Consider the following 17,295-nt stretch of genomic DNA (forward strand, 5'->3'; position numbering starts at 1 on the left):
TTTTGCCCATCACGATAATTACTGTGCAATCTCCTCATCCTTATCTCAACCCTTGAGCTCTCTTCATCATATTTTCTCCCCGTTCCTCTTTGAGGAGGGGGAGTGAGAGAGCAGTTGTGGTGGAGCTCGGCTGCCCACCCGAGTAAAACCACCACAAAGACACAACCCTTTTGTAACAGCACAGAAGCATCCTCCTGGAGAACACCAGGAGCTTTGTGGTGCACCCAAACCTTCCCAAGCATCCAAACAATGCCTTCGTGCTCCAAAGCACATCACTTGACATGCAAGATTCAAGCCAGGGAACCCAAGCACCTCCTGAATCATCATGACAAGGCTCAAAAGCATCTCCTTGGAGACATCAAGCCCCTACCTAGAGCATTCAAGAGTCTACCCTAAATAAGAATATCCTTCACGCATCTAAGCATCTCCATAGTTCTCTCTAATACCTTCTTGGAAGACCAAAGCACCACTCTGTGGAATAGTAGCATCAACTGTGAGCACCCAAGCATCTCCATGGGGCACCCAAGAAAATCCTTGCAGGACCCAAGCATCTGCACACAGCAATGAAGTACTTCCTTGGGGACACCACACAAGCATCTCTCTGGGGAACACAAGCACCTTCCTGAAGGACCCAAGGATCTCTCTGGAATCCCCAAGCATTTTTCCAGGGCACGCTAGCATCTCCTCGCTTGAGCCAAGCAACCTTCCTTAAGCACACAGGCATCTCTCTGGAGCACCCAAGCATCACCCCAGAGTATCCACGCACTTTTGTGAGACACTCAGGTTCCTGCCATTGATGACAAACATGTCCCAGGGCACACAAGCACTATTTTGGACACCCAAGTAATTCCTAGATCACACAAGCATCTCCCAGAGGCACCCAAGTAGATTCTGAGAATACCCAACCATCTATTTGGAGTAATAAAGCACTCACTGGGTCACCCAGGCATGTCCCTGGAGCACCCACATGTGCCCCCGGGCACCCAGGCATATCCTTTGAGCATTGTAACATCTCCCCAGGGCGCACAAGCACCTCAAGGGACAGCCGAGACCCCCCATCGGCACCTTCAGCCCCTCCCCATGGTTCACAAACACCTCCCTGGGGTACAGAGATATGTCTCTGGAAACACAACACATCTCCATTGAGCACCCAAGGCTTTCTCTGGAGCACTAGGAACCTCCCTGGGGTGTAAGAGGGGCAACCAAGAACCTCCCTAAGGCACATAAGCATAGCCCTGGGGCATACTAACATCTCCCTGGTGCACCTGATTCTGTCCTGGTCATGCCAGGTTCTCCCACGGTCACCCAAGCTCCTCCCTGGAACACCCAAGAACCTCATTGGAGTCCCCAAGAATCTCCCCACTGCACTCCAACATCTGAGTGGAAAACCCAGGCATCTCCTCAGGGCTCCAAAACAACACCTGGAGCACCAATCTTCTCATGGGAGCTTATCGGCCACTTCCTGCAGTAGCCAAGCATCTCACAAGGGTACCCAAGCACACTGCATCACGCAAAATACTCTCCAGAGAAACAAACAAAAAAGAGGGCCTCGTTTGCTTGCTCCTCCTGATCAGGTGGCCTGTAGCAGACCCCAGCTCCAATGCCCCTGTCCCTGCCCTCCTATAACCCTGACCCATCATGCTCACCGTCAGCTCCTCACCCATCCCCAGGCAGAGCTGCAGGCACTCCAGCTGCTCCTTGACAGGGAGGGCGATGCCCCCTCCTCATGTCCCCAGCCTGTCCTTCCTAAAGAGCCCATGTCCTTCCATTCCAACATGCCATTCATGGGAGTCATCCCCTCGCATCTCCTCAGTGCCAAAGCAGTCATTTCATAGCAACGAGCACAGATGGGGCTGAGGGACTCCATGCCTTCTTTTTCCTTAGTCTTTGCCAAAAATCTCCCTCTCCTCTGTGCTCGGGGATATGGGAGAGAATCAGAAAATGGAAAGAAATTGTCAGTTAATGTAAAAACAGTTAAAGAGGACAGAAAAGGAAGGAAGGATAATAACAAAGGAATTGTAACCAGCAAGGACAGCCAGCAATGTACTGGGCTGTGTGAGCTGGGAATGGCCAGGGGATGCAGGGAAGGGATGATCCAGAAGACAGCACCCAGATTTGAGGTCCCCAGGACAGGAGGGATGTCAGCAAGCTGCAGCGGGTTTAGCACAGGGCCCCCAAGATGCTCTGGAGCACTCTGCCCATGAGGAGAGGCTGAGGGTGCTGGGCTTGTCCAGCCTGGGGAAGGGCAGGGCGAGGGGGACTTCCTCTGGCTGTATCTCTGGGGGGGGAGTTGTGGAGGATGCGGAGCCAGGATCTTCAGCTGGGTTCAGGGTGGGAGGACGAAAGACAACAGCTGTGAAGGTGAAAGAGGAGAGCTTCAGGCTGGAGAGAAGGTAAAAAGCCTTCTCACCATGAGCTCAGCCAGGAGTCACCCAGAGGCTGTGCAGTCTCCGTCTTTGCTGGTTTTGCAAAATGCAACAGGATCAAGCCCTGAACAGCCTGTTCTGACCATGCTTATGACAGCTTGGGCTGCAGGTCTCCTGAGGTCCCTGCCAACATGCCTTATGGTCCTTTGACCTCAGGCCCAGTTTCTGGTGGTGACAGAGGAGATGCTGTGGGGCCTGAATCCTCCTGTGTTGTAGGGGACCGCCAGGCAGGTGAACATCTCCTCTTCTTCCTTGGCTGTTACTGTAGCCTGGGAGGCACTGCCTCAGCCATCTCTGCGTTACACCTCCAGCTCCTGTCTTCCAGCCGTAAGCACCTGAAAGTCCATTGCCTGGATGTGCTCTGAGGTGTGGGAAGAGATCTGGGCTTTTCTGGGGTGTTAGTTCTCTCCCTCTGCACGCTGCTCCTCTCAGAGATGGTCTCATTTTTCACTTTCTTTCCTACCTGGAGGGAAACGCATACTCTGTCCTGGCCGTAAAGCTAAGCATGTTTACTACTTTTGCCACACTACCACATCTCCTGGACCTGTAACCTGGAAAAGTGAATATTTCATGCATGTTCGTGTCCCTGCTTTCTTCCATCTGTGCAGCAAGGTCCACATCTCAGTGTTATGTACATTTTTGCAAAGACTGTGAATTGTCATGGATATGATAAGATTCTTCGGGGGGGGCACAGGGCTTTGTACAAGATGCGGAATGATCTTACTTGATGGTGTTCGCCTAACAATACTAGAAATGCTTTGAAATGTCGTTTAAAAAAAAAAAAGAAAACAAAACTAAACAGAAATAAAGGCAAACTTCTAAAGCACTGACAATTTATGGATGCACATTTCCACTTTTATGATTTTTGTGACTTTGTTTTCCTTTGTTTTCATATTTATTAATGGCCGGTATCAATCCTTTGCGACACACTGCCCAGCCTCCACCTGCAGCTCCTGAGGGCCTCCGGTCTCCCACAGGTCCTCTTGACAGCTGCCAGCCCCAGAAAAACACCTCCAGTACAGAGGGGCCCCTGAACCTAGCAAGGTCTGCCTGGAAAGGTGAACAAATTATTCCAACATAGGAAAGAAAATAAAAATAAATAAATAAAAGAGCACGTGTTCATCACTTCAAACACTCTGCCTAGAACAGTCCTTGTATAGCCATCCCTTGGGGAAGGTGAACCTCATTAGCTGCAGCTTGCACTGGGCACAGAGCTGAGGAGAGTGTTTTACTGTTTACTGAACTGCACCACACTTATCTTTGGTTGGTTTTCAATGGGGATCAGTCCTTCTGTGCCTGCGTGCAGGCAGTTCTGTGGGGAGAAGGGCTGGGAGTTGGTGCAAAGGAGCTGTAACATGCAGCTGCAGCCCTGACTGGAGAAGTCTGATGGGAGGAGAAGTGCTGCAAGTCCCAAGTGGCTCCTGAGAGAAATGGTGGGGCTGGGGAGGTGAGGAGCAAGGTTGCCCACGGAGTGCCTGGCCTCAAGGGACTGCCTTTCCAAGCTGACCAGGCCTCCTTAGGAGACCCTCTGGATCAATAGCAAAGGAAGAGGGCAGGGAATTGAAATAAATCAATAAAGAATCCAGCTTGAAGGGAAAGCTCCCTTATTATCAACTGCTCATTGAAATCTGCTTCATTCACTAGCTTTCTGAAATCTCCCCAATTAGACGTAAAAACCTTGAAGCCTTGAATGAACTGCTGGGCAGAAAGAGGGCACAGGAGGGCTCTCCGCATTGTGCTGAGCCCCAGGGTGTATTTGGTGCTGAGTCCATGCACCTCTGATGCTGAGAGAAGATAGCGCAGGCTGTTCAAGAAGTTAAGGCTAGAAGAAATGCTGAAGGTTCTGGGAGTGTTAATTGGTCCCACTGGGGGCCATTACCACCACAGCTCCCCCATGGACTTGTTAGCAAAGGAAACGGGAGGCAGTGATGATAGGCAGGCAAAGGCAAAGTAAAGGTGGCCCTGATGGCAAGGAAACCTTGATGTGTTTTATCAAAGCAATCACCAAGGCCTGACACCCAGCTCTGGTAAGAGAGTTTCTGTCCCTCATGCTGCTCTTCAAGGGGCAGTGGGATCTGGGGTGTGTGATGGCAACTAAAGGACAACAGTACAACTCCAGTGCACAGGACTGCAAGGAGGCCACATGGTTCCAGTGCCAGGAGCACAATGTGTCGTCTCATAGGCCCCAGTGGCAGAGACAACAGCCAGAGCCACGGGGACAAAGACCTCTGCTGTGTCAGGGCCTTCCAGCCCTGCCAGTGCCCTTGGACATCTCCCCACAGGTTATCCTATCCTGTTGCATGCCTGAACCATTTTCCCTGTGGCCTGGAGACATCCAACCTGCTTCCCCACCACAGCATCTCCCTACCCATACTAGGGACTCCTTATGCTCACTGCCTCTGACTTGAAACACAAGCCATGGGCTGAAGCAGACACCCTCTGAGTCACCACAGCACTGCCCTTGGAGTGGCATTTCTTTCTCCTCATCACCACTCTGGACCTCCAAAACAGCCAAATTATGGTGGATTTCCTTTCTCATGCTCTTTACACCTACCCAAAATGTGCCATCATCTCTGAAAGCAGATTTCCATCTGTCAGAAGCTCCTGCAGTCTGGTCTAAGCCTGCTGTGATGTATGGAGCTGTGTTGCCCCTGATGCAGAGCAGAGCATCACAAGATGGGAAAGAGAGGCTCTCTTTTCCTTGGAAAACTGAATGAGAATTATTCACCAAATCCCAGTGTTTCACAAGGTCGTCTGCAGGGAACACTTACCGTCGATGGACAAGTCTCAGGTTAGGAACCATGTAAGGAAACTGGGAACCGTAGCATGGTGGCCCCAAACCCTGTCTGCCCTCCTCCTACCACGCGCCATCAGGCGGCTGCAGCAGAGAGGACCCACAGACAGCCCCTGGCTGGGATCTGCCACCCGCCTCTCCAGTGCCACCCCTGCTGCCTTGGGGTGCTCTGTGAGGCGCTGAGTGACCTCACAAGGCCTGCTGGCCAGCACATCTCCTGCAGGGCAACCAGCAATGCAGCAGGGACCTCACCATGGCCCTTCCATTCCCCTCTCTTCCCTCATCCTCGGCCTTGTCTCTGGTGACATGAGCAGCCTTGGGAGGGGCTTCCTGGCCTCCCCTTGATACTGAGCTGAAAGGCAAAATGGTCTCTTCCTTGAAAGAACAATGGCTTCAAATTTGAAAAGCTTCATTAGGAGATAGGTGAAACTTTTACTAGGTTCTGTTAGAGAGAAGGAAATTTAGAAGCATTCACCCCTGATGTTACTTTAGTCACTGATTAGTCAGCTTTATCTATAAGAGCCTACAGACTTGTATCTCAGACTGAGGGCAAGCTGACCCAGGCCTAGAGCATGTGTCAGAAGATTAGGTGAGAAATTCATGCTATGCATATATCCTTGGATGTGTAACCACCTAAGCTTTGTATGCACACCTGAGATGAAAGAATAAGAGAAGAAAGATTTTGATGGCTTGAGCATGGACAAGAACTGGATTCAACTAACGAACATAGTGAGGAAGACTACTGATGACCACCAGAGACCCCTGAGAGACAGTGGAAACAAATGTGCATGTGTCAGCGACACTTACTGATTTTCATGAGTTACAGGAAGTGGTATGAATATGTTTTGGGGAAATGTGATTAACATGTTTGTTTTGCTTGTATATAAGCCCTATAGCTCAAACAGTTCTGTAAGCACTGGAGTGAGCCCCTGTGTGTCCATCACCTCAGTAAAAGAACGCCTGTTTTCTAAAACTCCAAATTGAGTCTTAGAGAGTTATTTTGACCGGCTTTTACAGTATCACCCTCACCTCCTGCCAGCTGCTGCCCACTCAGGCTCCTCATACAAACGTGGCCCTGCACCAACACCACTGCTCATGCTGCCTTTGCTGCCTCGCCCTGTCCTCTCCCTCGACTCCTTGTCTCTGCCGGGCCCCACGTTCCACACCCAAATGTATCCCTTTGCTGTTGTCACCCTCAAATCTGCCCAGCAGGATGGCAGAGCCAGGGCAGGACATGGTAGTGTTAGGCCCTGTAGCACCCATGCAAAGCGCTTGTGGCAAAGTGGGAGCTGAGACTGGGCTCTGTGGTGCAGAGGAGGCCCCATGCAGGAAAGATGAGGTTAAACAACAACTTTGCAGGGGGGGTGTCCATCGTGGTTTGGCATGAGAGGCTTCTGGCCACGAAGGAGCAAGGGATGGGTTGACACAACTTCTCTGGGCAACCTGTTCCATTGACCACTACCCCCAAAGGAAAGTGTGTCTTCCTTATAATAAATTTTAAAGTACCCTCTCTTGATCTTAAAACATTACCTAAAGGCCCCCTTTAGGTACCGGAAGGCTGCTATAGGGTCTCTCCAGGCTGAAGAGAACCAGCTTTCTCAGCCAGTCTTCACAGAAAGGGTATCACAGCCTCTCTATCATGTTTCTGGCCTCTTCTAGACTCCTTCTAATACTTCCATGTCCTTCTTGAGTTTGGGGCCCCAGAGCTGAATGCAGTACTCCAGGAGTGGTCTCCCAAGAGCAGAGCTGAGGAAGAGAATCACCTCTCTCAAGCTTTGGGCCAAACTTCTTTGATGCAGCCCAGAATACAGTTGGCATTCTGGGCTGTGAACTGACATTGCTGGCACAGGTTGAGCTTCTCATCCGCCAGCACCCCAGGTCCTTCTCCTTAGAGCTGCTCTCTATCCATTCTCCACAGTATTTGTGCTTGGGAATTCCCCAGTCCAGCTGCAGAACCTTGCATTTGGCTTTTGTGAACCTCATGAGGTTCTCACAGGACAATCTCTCAAGCCTGTCTGGGTCCATCTGCAAATCATCCCTTCCCTCCAGTGTGTCGACTGCACCACCCAGCTTGGTGTCATCAGCACTGTCGTGGTTTAACCCGGCCGGCAGCTAAACCACCACGCAGCCATTAGCTCACCCTCCCCCCTCCCTCTCTGGGACGGGGGAGAGAAATGGAAAGTGAAGCCCGTGAGTTGAGATAAAGACAGTTTAATAAGACAGGAAAATAATAATAACAAAATAATAATAACAATAATAATAATAATAATAATACAATGGTGATAATAGTACTACTACTAATAATATGTACAAACAAGTGATGCACAATGCAATTGCTCACCACCCGCTGACCGATGCCCAGCCTACCCCCGAGCAGTCCGGCCCCCCCCCCCCCGGCTAGCCACCCCTATATATTGTTTAGCATGACATCAGATGGGATGGAATACCCCTTTGGCTAGTTTGGGTCACCTGTCCTGGGTCTGTCCCCTCCCAGCTCTTACTGCATCCCCAGCCTGCCCGTTGGCAGTACAGAGCAAAAGGCTGAGATGTCCTTGGCTTCGTATAAGCACTGCTCTGCAACAATTAAAACATCGGGGTGTTATCAGCACTCTTCTCATCCTAAGCCAAAACACAGCATTCCACCAGCTACTAGGAAGAAACTTAATTCTGTTCTAACTGAAACCAGGACACGCTATTACGATGCTGTGCTGACACTGTGATGATTCTGTGATGTCCCTGTGATGACGCTGTGATGATGCTGTGATGACTCTGTGACGACGCTGCGATGACGCTGCGATGACGCTGTGATGATGCTGCGATGACGCTGCGATGACGCTATGATTATGCTGTGATGACGCTCTGATGACACTGTGATGACGCTTTGATGTCGCTGTGATGACGCTGTCATGATGCTGTTATGATGCTGTGATTACACTATGATGATGTTCTTATGACGCTGTGATGCTTCTGTGATGATACTGTTATGATGCTGTTATGATGCTGTGATGATTCTGTCATGACGCTGTGATGATGCTGTGATGACGCTGCGATGACGCTCTGATGATACTGTGATGATGCTCTTGTGACACTCTGATGATGCTGTTATGACACTGTGATGATGCTGTGATGACGCTGTGATGATGCTGTTATGACGCTCTGATGATGCCATGATGATGCTCTTGTGACGCATTGATGATCCTGTGATGACGCTGCGATGACGCTGTGATGATGCTGTGATGATGCTGTGATTACGCTGTGATGATGCTCTGATGATGCTTTGATGATTCTGTGATGACACTGTGATGATGCTGCAATGACGCTGTGATGATGCTGCAATGATGCTCTTGTGACGCTATATTGATTCTGTGATAACGATATTATGAAGCTGTGATGATGCTGTGATGATGCTGTGATGACGTTATGAAGATGCTGTGATTACGCTGTTATTATTCTTTGATTACGCTGCGATGATGTTGTAATGATGCTCTTGTGACGCTGTTATGACGCTCTGATGACACTGATTATACTGTGATGACGCTGTGATGACGCTGTGATGATGCTGTGATAACATTACGATGATGTTCTGATGACACTGATATGATGCTGTAATTATTCTTTGATGATGCTGTGTCGATGCTGTGATGATGCTACGATGACACTGTGATGACGCTGTGATTATTCTGTTATGATTCTGTGATGACACTTTGATGACGCTGTGATGATGTTGTGATGACGCTGTGATAACGCTGTGATGATGTTATGACGCTACGATTTCACTGTGATGACGCTGCGATGACGCTCTGATGATACTGTGATGATGCTCTCGTGACACTGTGATCATGTTGTGATGACGCTGTGATGACGTTGCAATTACGCTGTGATAATGCTGTAATGATGCTCTTGTGATGCTGTGATGACGCTGTGATGACACTGTGATTACACTGTGATGACTCTTGGGCAGAGTGACCACGAAATGGTGGAGTTCACTATTCTTGGCAAGGCCCGGAAGGGAACCTGTAAAACCACTGTATTGGACTTTCGGACGGCTGACTTTGGGCTGCTCAGGACACTAGCTGGTGGAGTCCCTTGGGAGGTGGTTCTGAAGGGCAGAGGGGTCCAGGAAGGCTGGGCGCTCTTCAAGAGGGAAATCTTAATGGCACAGGAACGGTCTGTCCCCATGTGCCCAAAGACAAGCTGGCGGGGAAGAAGACCAGCCTGGCTCAACAGAGAATTGTGGCTTGAGCTTAGGAGAAAAAAGAGGGTTTATAATCTTTGGAAAAGTGGGCAGGCCACTAGGGAGGACTGTAAGGATGTTGCGAGGCTGTGCAGGGACAAAATTAGGAAGGCCAAAGCTCGTCTGGAGCTCAATCTGGCTACTGCTGTTAAAGATAACAAAAAGCGCTTTTATAAATACATCAACACAAAAAGGAGGACTAAGGAGAATCTCCATCCTTTACTGGATGCGGGGGGAAACTTAGTTACAAGAGATGAGGAAAAGATGGAGGTGTTTAATGTCTTCTTCGTCTCAGTCTTTAGCGGCAAAACCGGTTGCTCTCTGGATACCCAGTACCCTGAGCTGGTGGAAGGGGATGGGGAGCAGGATGTGGCCCTCACCATCCACGAAGAACTGGTTGGTGACCTGCTACGGCACTTGGATGTGCACAAGTCGATGGGGCCGGATGGGATCCACCCAAGGGTACTGAGAGAACTGGCAGAGGAGCTGGCCAAGCCCCTATCCATCATTTATCAGCAGTCCTGGCTATCAGGGGAGTTGACTAGCAAACGTGATGCCCATCTACAAGAAGGGCTGGAGGGCAGACCCAGGAAACTACAGGCCGGTCAGTTTGACCTCAGTGCCAGGGAAGCTCATGGAGCAGATCCTCTTGAGAGTCATCACACAGCACTTGCAGGGCAAGCAGGCGATCAGGCCCAGTCAGCATGGGTTTATGAAAGGCAGGTCCTGCTTGATGAACCTGATCTCCTTCTATGACAAAGTGACGCGCTGGGTGGATGAGGGAAAGGCTGTGGATGTGGTCTACCTTGACTTCAGCAAGGCATTTGACACCGTCTCCCACAGCATTCTCCTCAAGAAACTGGCTGCTCGTGACTTGGACTGGTGCACGCTTTGTTGGGTTAGAAACTGGCTGGATGGCCAGGCCCAAAGAGTCGTGGTAAATGGAGTCAAGTCCAGTTGGAGGCCAGTCACTAGTGGTGTTCCCCAGGGCTCGGTGCTGGGGCCGGTCCTCTTTAATATCTTCATCAGTGATCTGGACGAGGGCATTGAGTGCACCCTCAGTAAGTTCGCAGATGACACCAAGTTAGGTGCGTGTGTCGATCTGCTCGAGGGTAGGAAGGCTCTGCAGGAGGATCTGGATAGGCTGCACCAATGGGCTGAGGTCAACTGCATGAAGTTCAACAAGGCCAAGTGCCGGGTCCTGCACCTGGGGCGCAATAACCCCAAGCAGAGCTACAGGCTGGGAGATGAGTGGTTGGAGAGCTGCCAGGCAGAGAAGGACCTGGAGTGATGGTTGATAGTCGGCTGAATATGAGCCAGCAGTGTGCTCAGGTGGCCAAGAAGGCCGATGGCATCCTGGCTTGTATCAGAAACAGTGTGACCAGCAGGGCTAGGGAGGTGATCGTCCCCCTGGACTCAGCTCTGGTGAGGCCGCACCTCGAGTACTGTGTTCTGTTTTGGGCCCCTCGCTACAAGAAGGACATCGAGGTGCTTGAGCGGGTCCAGAGAAGGGCGACGAAGCTGGTGAGGGGCCTGGAGAACAAGTCCTACGAGGAGCGGCTGAAGGAGCTGGGCTTGTTCAGCCTGGAGAAGAGGAGGCTCAGGGGCGACCTTATTGCTCTTTTCAGATACCTTAAAGGAGGCTGTAGCGAGGTGGGGGTTGGCCTGTTCTCCCACGTGCCTGGTGACGGGACAAGGGGGAATGGGCTTAAGTTGCGCCAGGGGAGTTTTAGGTTGGATGTTAGGAAGAACTTCTTTACTGAAAGGGTTGTTAGACATTGGAACAGGCTGCCCAGGGAGGTGGTGGAGTCACCATCCCTGGAAGTCTTTAAAAGATGTTTAGATGTAGAGGTTAGGGATATGGTTTAGTGGGAACTGTTAGCGATGGGTCAGAGGTTGGAGTCGATGATCTTGAGGTCTCTTCCAACCTAGAACTTCTGTGATTCTGTGATTCTGTGATTCTGTGAAATAATACAAGCATCGGAAACCAAGTGGTCTCTATCCCATGGTAAGCTACGAGGTATTGGAAATGATTTCAGCCATCATCTCAGTGAGCACATTGTCAGCTGGCTGCTCCAGTGGTGGGAGAACAGGGCCAATAGCCTGGAATTAGAAGGCAGGGAAGCCAAGCAGCTGGGATCCTCCTGTAGGTGATTGACAAAGCCGTTGCAAATGGGCACAAGGAAACTTCATCCTGTCAGGCATCAAGGAAAGGTCTCCCTTGAAGGAAGATCTTGTATGTCAACCAGGAAAGTGGACCACCATGCGGAGGGGTATCCGGTACCTGAGGGAATTAGAAGGAGATTTGCTGAAGGAGATTTATAAAAACCTAGATAACAAACAGCTATCCAAAGATCCAGATGAAGTCAAGTGCACATGACCCATGGAGCAGGAGTTTGTACAGAGCACACCATCATCGTATGCCAACCCATGGGCAGTAATGACCTGGAAAGACCAAGAGGAACCCATGGTGGATGAATTGGTTAGCCAACTATGGCATTACAAAGCAAGTCTCTCTTCTTCCCTATGGGTCTGTGTCTTGTCCAGAAAGAATCTTTCCCAAGAGGTCCAACAACTACAAGAGAATATGGCTTCCTCCCCACCTGCACGAACCAATAGCTCAGCTATCAGATGTAAGCATCCCTCTGCTTAAGAAAGGTGACATAGTGGGTACATAGCAGGTTCCATCCTGTGCTTTTGACTGTGTGACCATGGAGAGGCCATGAGAAAATGGGATGCAAAAATCAACCTCCACCTTAGAGGCACAGATACATGAAGTGCAAGGAAAAATAGATTGTCAAAACGGGGTTCTTCTGAGACACTTGTTACTCCAATTTCTAGTGGGCAATCCTCCAAACAGAGTAAAGAATACCATAGTATTCTATTTTCATAGCAGGACTCGAGGGGCCCAGCCTCCACCCTGGGGGAGGGAGAGGACAATCAGGTACATTGGACTTTGAGGATTATTGGCCTGGCACATCAAACCCAAGACTTAACTATACAGGAGGCTGAAGCGAGTCTAACGGGGAAGGAGTGGAAAATGCAATGCATTGGGACTGGCCTGGAGGCTCTGTGTAACATTGGCATAGACTACTTCAGGAGATCCACAAGGGTATTGGTGGGCTTTTGGCATAGCTGCCTTGGAGGTGGAGGACACCAAGCAGTTGTCTACCTTGCCCACTCTTTCACAGGACCCTTCTGCTGTGGAGGTGCTGATGGCCAATGAGCAGCAGGTGCCAATTGCTAACACAACAGTGCACCTGAGGCAATATTGCACTAACAGAGACTCCCTGAGTCCCATCTATGAGCTGGTTCATCGACTGGAGAGCCACGGAGTGATCAGCAATACTTGCTCACCCTATAATAGTCCCATATGGACAGTGCAAAATTCTAATGGTGAGTGGAAGATAACGGTGCACTTCTGTGGCTTGAATGAAGTCCCACCACCACTGAGTGCTGCTGTGCCAGGCATGCTAGAACTTCATTCAGTACGAACTGAAAGGCAGCCAAGTGCTATGCCACAATTAATATTGCTATATATTGCTAATGCATTTTCCTCCATTCTTTTGACAGCAATATGAAGGCCACACTTTGCTTTCACATGGAGGGTCGTCCTGTCCACCTGGAATTGACTGCCCCAGGGCTGGAAGCACAGCCCTACCATTTGCCATTGGCTGATCCAGACTGCTCTAGAGTAGGGGGAAGCTCCTGAAAACCTTCAATACCTTGATAACATCACTACATGGGGTAGCACAGCGGAAGTATTTGAGAAGGGAAACAAATGTTGCAAATCCTTCTGAAAACTTGTATTGCCCTAAAACAAAGTAAGGTCAAGGTAAGGTAAAGAGCCACATGCAGGCTGTCCAGGTTCTGTGGGACCCCTGCTTCGGGAAAGATTGGGCATTGGTCAGTGCATGATGAGCAATTGCACTGTGCATCACTTGCTTTATACATATAACAATAATAAAAATAAGGTTTATAATTATTTATTATTAATATTGTTACTGTTATTACTGTCTCTTCATTTTCTGTCCTTTTAACTACCTTTGTTTCAACCAATTATATTTTGGGTGTTGAGTGTGAGCTAACATCTGTGTGGTACTGAGGTTCCTGACAAGTTAAAGCACAACGTGTTTAAGAACCACAGTCCAACAGCACAAATCACACTTTAAACAATCAGTCTCTGGCATCTACAGAGAGAAGAAGTCGGTGATGACTTCAGGCTGCTTCAACCACCACACCCCAGCAGAGACCCTGCCGCTCTCAGGAGCTGTCAGCCCTGAGGCCTTGGGGACACCTCGAGGGAGCCCAAGGGCACAGAGCAAGCTATGCCATGGTCGGCTGCTGTGCTGCTGAGCTGGGCCGGGCTCCTGGGCCCAAGGGGAGCTCCTGGAAAAAAGAACAGTGCTGCAGAGAGACAGCTGTGCCCAGGAGCAGCTCCTCTGCACAGCACAGCAGGGCTGAGGGCTCTGACCGCAGCTGGCACACAGAGAGGACAGAAGGAGAGAGGGCTTGGAGGCACTGAGGAGCACAACAACAGAGGGCAGCATGTGGCAGGACACATCTGCAGGCTCTTGACACCGTGAGGCTCTGGCAGCAGGGCAATGCAGGTGGGGTTGCCGGAAGGGTCTTCTACAGCTGGCACATCACATGGCTGATAGCATCTGTCAGGATGGGTCTTATTCTACCTGTAATGTGGCATAGAAGATGTTTTAGAGAATGGTATTTCTGAGGGGGCATTTTAACAGGAAAAGCGAGGCTTGGTTTATCTGAAATGGAAGACGTTCTTGGATTCTGTGATTTTGGATTCTTGGTGTGGAGGGGAGGCAGATTTCATGACAATGAATTGTCTGGATTTTACAGGAGACTTAGACTCCAAGAGTATTGCAGGTAGAGATAAATGTGGCAGCAATTAACCTGATAAAGTCTCTTCAGGCACCTCAGCCTAAAGACTGAAAAAACAATGTTTGTCTCCTCAGGACTTATTAGATCTTCAGGAGCTGCAACCCCTGTGGTGCCCTGTACTCAGGAAGCGCACAGCTTCTTGGATGGGGACTGTGAGCAAGGACATGGAAGATACGTGGGGATAGAGATTTTGCTTCCAACAGGAATATAGGAAGGCAATAGAGATGTGGGCAGGGCAGGTGGTGAGAGGGAGCTGCTGCCAGAAATGCTGTGTGAGGGAGGGCTCAGGCACCTTACTGCCATCCCCTGCAGGGCAGGCGCCTTCCCTGGGACACCCCCTGCTCTCCTCTCCCACCAGCACAGCCTCTGCCCTCAAGCCCCCGGTGTCCCCAGCAGGAGCTGCCTCCTCTGCAGGCAGAGCTGCAGCACAGGAGGGTCTGCTGAGTGTCCATCTGTCCCTCCCTGGCCTTGCCTCCCCTGGCAGCAGCATGCTGGCATTCCTGCAGGCTTCTCCAGCTGGCCGTGCTGCTGCTGGTCTTGTTCCCAGGCTGGCTGGGGATGGGGGTTTCACATGCCCGTGGGGTGAGCCCTTGGTGTGCTTGGGGGAAGGGGAGTACGGGGACAGGGTGAGAGTTCTGGAGATCTGCACTTTGTGCCTGGATTCCTCTGCCCTCAGCAGTGTCGTGGTTTCTTAGGTACTGGAACAGGCACCACAGGGAAGTGGTCACAACACTGAGGCTGCCAGAATTTAAGAAATATTTGGGCAACCCCCTCAGATATATAGACCAATTTGGGGGTTTTCACGTACAGATTCAGGGGTGGGATTTGAATATCCTTGTGGGCCCCTTCCAAGCTGGGATATTCTATGACTCCATGTCTCTATGAACCTATGAGTCCAATAGTTCTGTAGCTCAGGAAATGCCAGCACAGGCCAAATGAGCTTAACTGTGGCTGTCGTCTCTAAATGAAACTCAGCACCAAAGGAACCATCCTCTTTTGTCTGAGGATCGACAGGTTTTCACTTGAAATGCCTTAGAAAACAGAGCAGGGTGAGCAGATCGGTACAAAATGCAAAAATAAATTCCCACAGCTCTGTTCTGCAGTTGGGTAAACTGGGAGCAACAATATTGAAAAGCTCTTTATAATCAGATGATTGAATCTGAGATTACCCCATCTTCCTCTTTACCTCTGGTTGTGGGGCAGGACTGACTCCTTTCTTACTCAGGTCAGGGTCACCTGCTCCCAGGGACACCCTAAGGCAGCATGAAGTAGACCACATGAAAGGGCCCTGCTAAAAGCCTGACTGAAAGAGTTTTCAGGGCAGTTATGCAAGAAATGGAAGACGTTTATCTCAGGTATGTCTTCTTATTTATTAAAGATTTTTTCTTCCTTGAGCAGTAACCCATGGCCAGAACTACCAAATGCCCAACAGCAGCTCTGTGAGCGAGTTCCTCCTGCTGGCATTCGCAGACACACGCGAGCTGCAGCTCCTGCACTTTACGCTCTTCCTGGGCATCTACCTGGCTGCCCTCCTGGGCAACGGCCTCATCCTCAGCGCCGTAGCCTGCGACCACCGCCTCCACACCCCCATGTACTTCTTCCTCCTCAACCTTGCCGTCCTCGACCTGGGCTGCATCTCCACCACTCTGCCCAAAGCCATGGCCAATGCCCTCTGGGACACCAGGACCATCTCCCATCAAGGATGTACTACACAGGTCTTTCTCTTTGTCTTGTTGATGTCATCGGAGTATTACCTTCTCACCATCATGGCGTACGACCACTACGTTGCCATCTGCAAGCCCCTGCACTACGGGAGCCTCCTGGGCAGCAGAGCTTGTGCCCAGATGGCAGCAGCTGCCTGGGGCAGTGGCTTTCTCAATGCTGTCCTGCACACAGCCAACACATTTTCCCTGCCCCTCTGCCAAGGCAATGCTGTGGACCAGTTCTTCTGTGAGATCCCCCACATCCTCAAGCTCTCCTGCTCAGATTCAGACTACCTAAAGGAAGTTAGACTTCTGGTGGTTAGTGCATGTTTTGCGTTAGTTTGTTTTGTTTTCATTGTGGTGTCCTATGTGCAGATCTTCAGGGCAGTGCTGAGGATGCCCTCTGAGCAGGGCCGGCACAAAGCCTTTTCCATGTGCCTCCCTCACCTGGCTGTGGTCTCCCTCTTTGTCAGCACTGCCATACTTGCCTACCTGAAGCCCCCCTCCATCTCCTCTCCTTCCTTGGACCTGATGGTGTCATTCCTGTACTCAGTGGTACCTCCAGCAGTGAACCCGCTCATCTATAGCATGAGGAACCAGGAGCTGAAAGCAACACTGAAGAAACTGATTGTAGTGGTAATATTTACCTAGCAATAATTTGGCTATCTCACTTTTCTAGTTTACCTCCAGTTAATATCAGGCAATTTGTGGCCTCTAGGTATAGCATTTGTCGTTGTTTCAGCTCGGATAGTGTTAGTTTTCCTCCTAGTAGCTGGTAGGGTGCTATATTTTGGCTTAGGATGAGAAGAGTGCTGATGACATGCTGATGTTTTACTTGTTGCAGAGGCGTGCTTTCACCAAGCCAAGGACGTCTCAGCTTCTTGCTCTGTCCTGCCAACGGGCAGGCTGGGGGTGCAGTAAGAGCTGGGAGGGGACAGACCCAGGACAGGTGACCCAAACTAGCCAAAGGGGTATTCCATACCATCTGACGTCATGCTAAACAATATATAGGGGTGGCTAGCTGGGGTGGGAAATGGGCTGGACTGCTCAGGGTTAGGTTGGGAATTGGTCAGCGGGTGGTGAGCAATTGCATTGGGCATCACTTGTTTGTACACATTATTAGTAGTGGCACTATTATAATCGTTGTTATTATTATTGTTATTCTTATTTTTCTGTCTTAATAAACTGTCTTTATCTCACCTCACAGGCTTCACTTTCCCATTTCTCTCCCCC

At 50.2% G+C, this 17,295-nt stretch overlaps 1 protein-coding gene across 1 annotated transcript; it reads left to right on the plus strand.

Annotated features, from left to right (window-relative positions):
• The first annotated feature begins 15,780 nt into the window (after window positions 1–15,780).
• LOC119715187 (olfactory receptor 14C36-like) lies at window positions 15,781–16,713 on the plus strand. Its single transcript, XM_038172422.2, has one exon. The coding sequence runs from the start codon at window positions 15,781–15,783 to the stop codon at window positions 16,711–16,713; it is 933 nt and encodes a 310-aa protein (XP_038028350.2).
• The last annotated feature ends 582 nt before the right edge of the window (window positions 16,714–17,295 follow it).

This window comes from Anas platyrhynchos, chromosome 31, assembly GCF_047663525.1.
Source record: "Anas platyrhynchos isolate ZD024472 breed Pekin duck chromosome 31, IASCAAS_PekinDuck_T2T, whole genome shotgun sequence".
In the NCBI taxonomy this organism is placed as follows: domain Eukaryota; kingdom Metazoa; phylum Chordata; class Aves; order Anseriformes; family Anatidae; genus Anas; species Anas platyrhynchos.

What these genes read in the sequence shown, in the direction of transcription:
- LOC119715187 (XM_038172422.2), top strand. Translation starts at nt 15,781, where the DNA reads ATGCCCAACAGCAGCTCTGTGAGCGAGTTCCTCCTGCTGGCATTCGCA.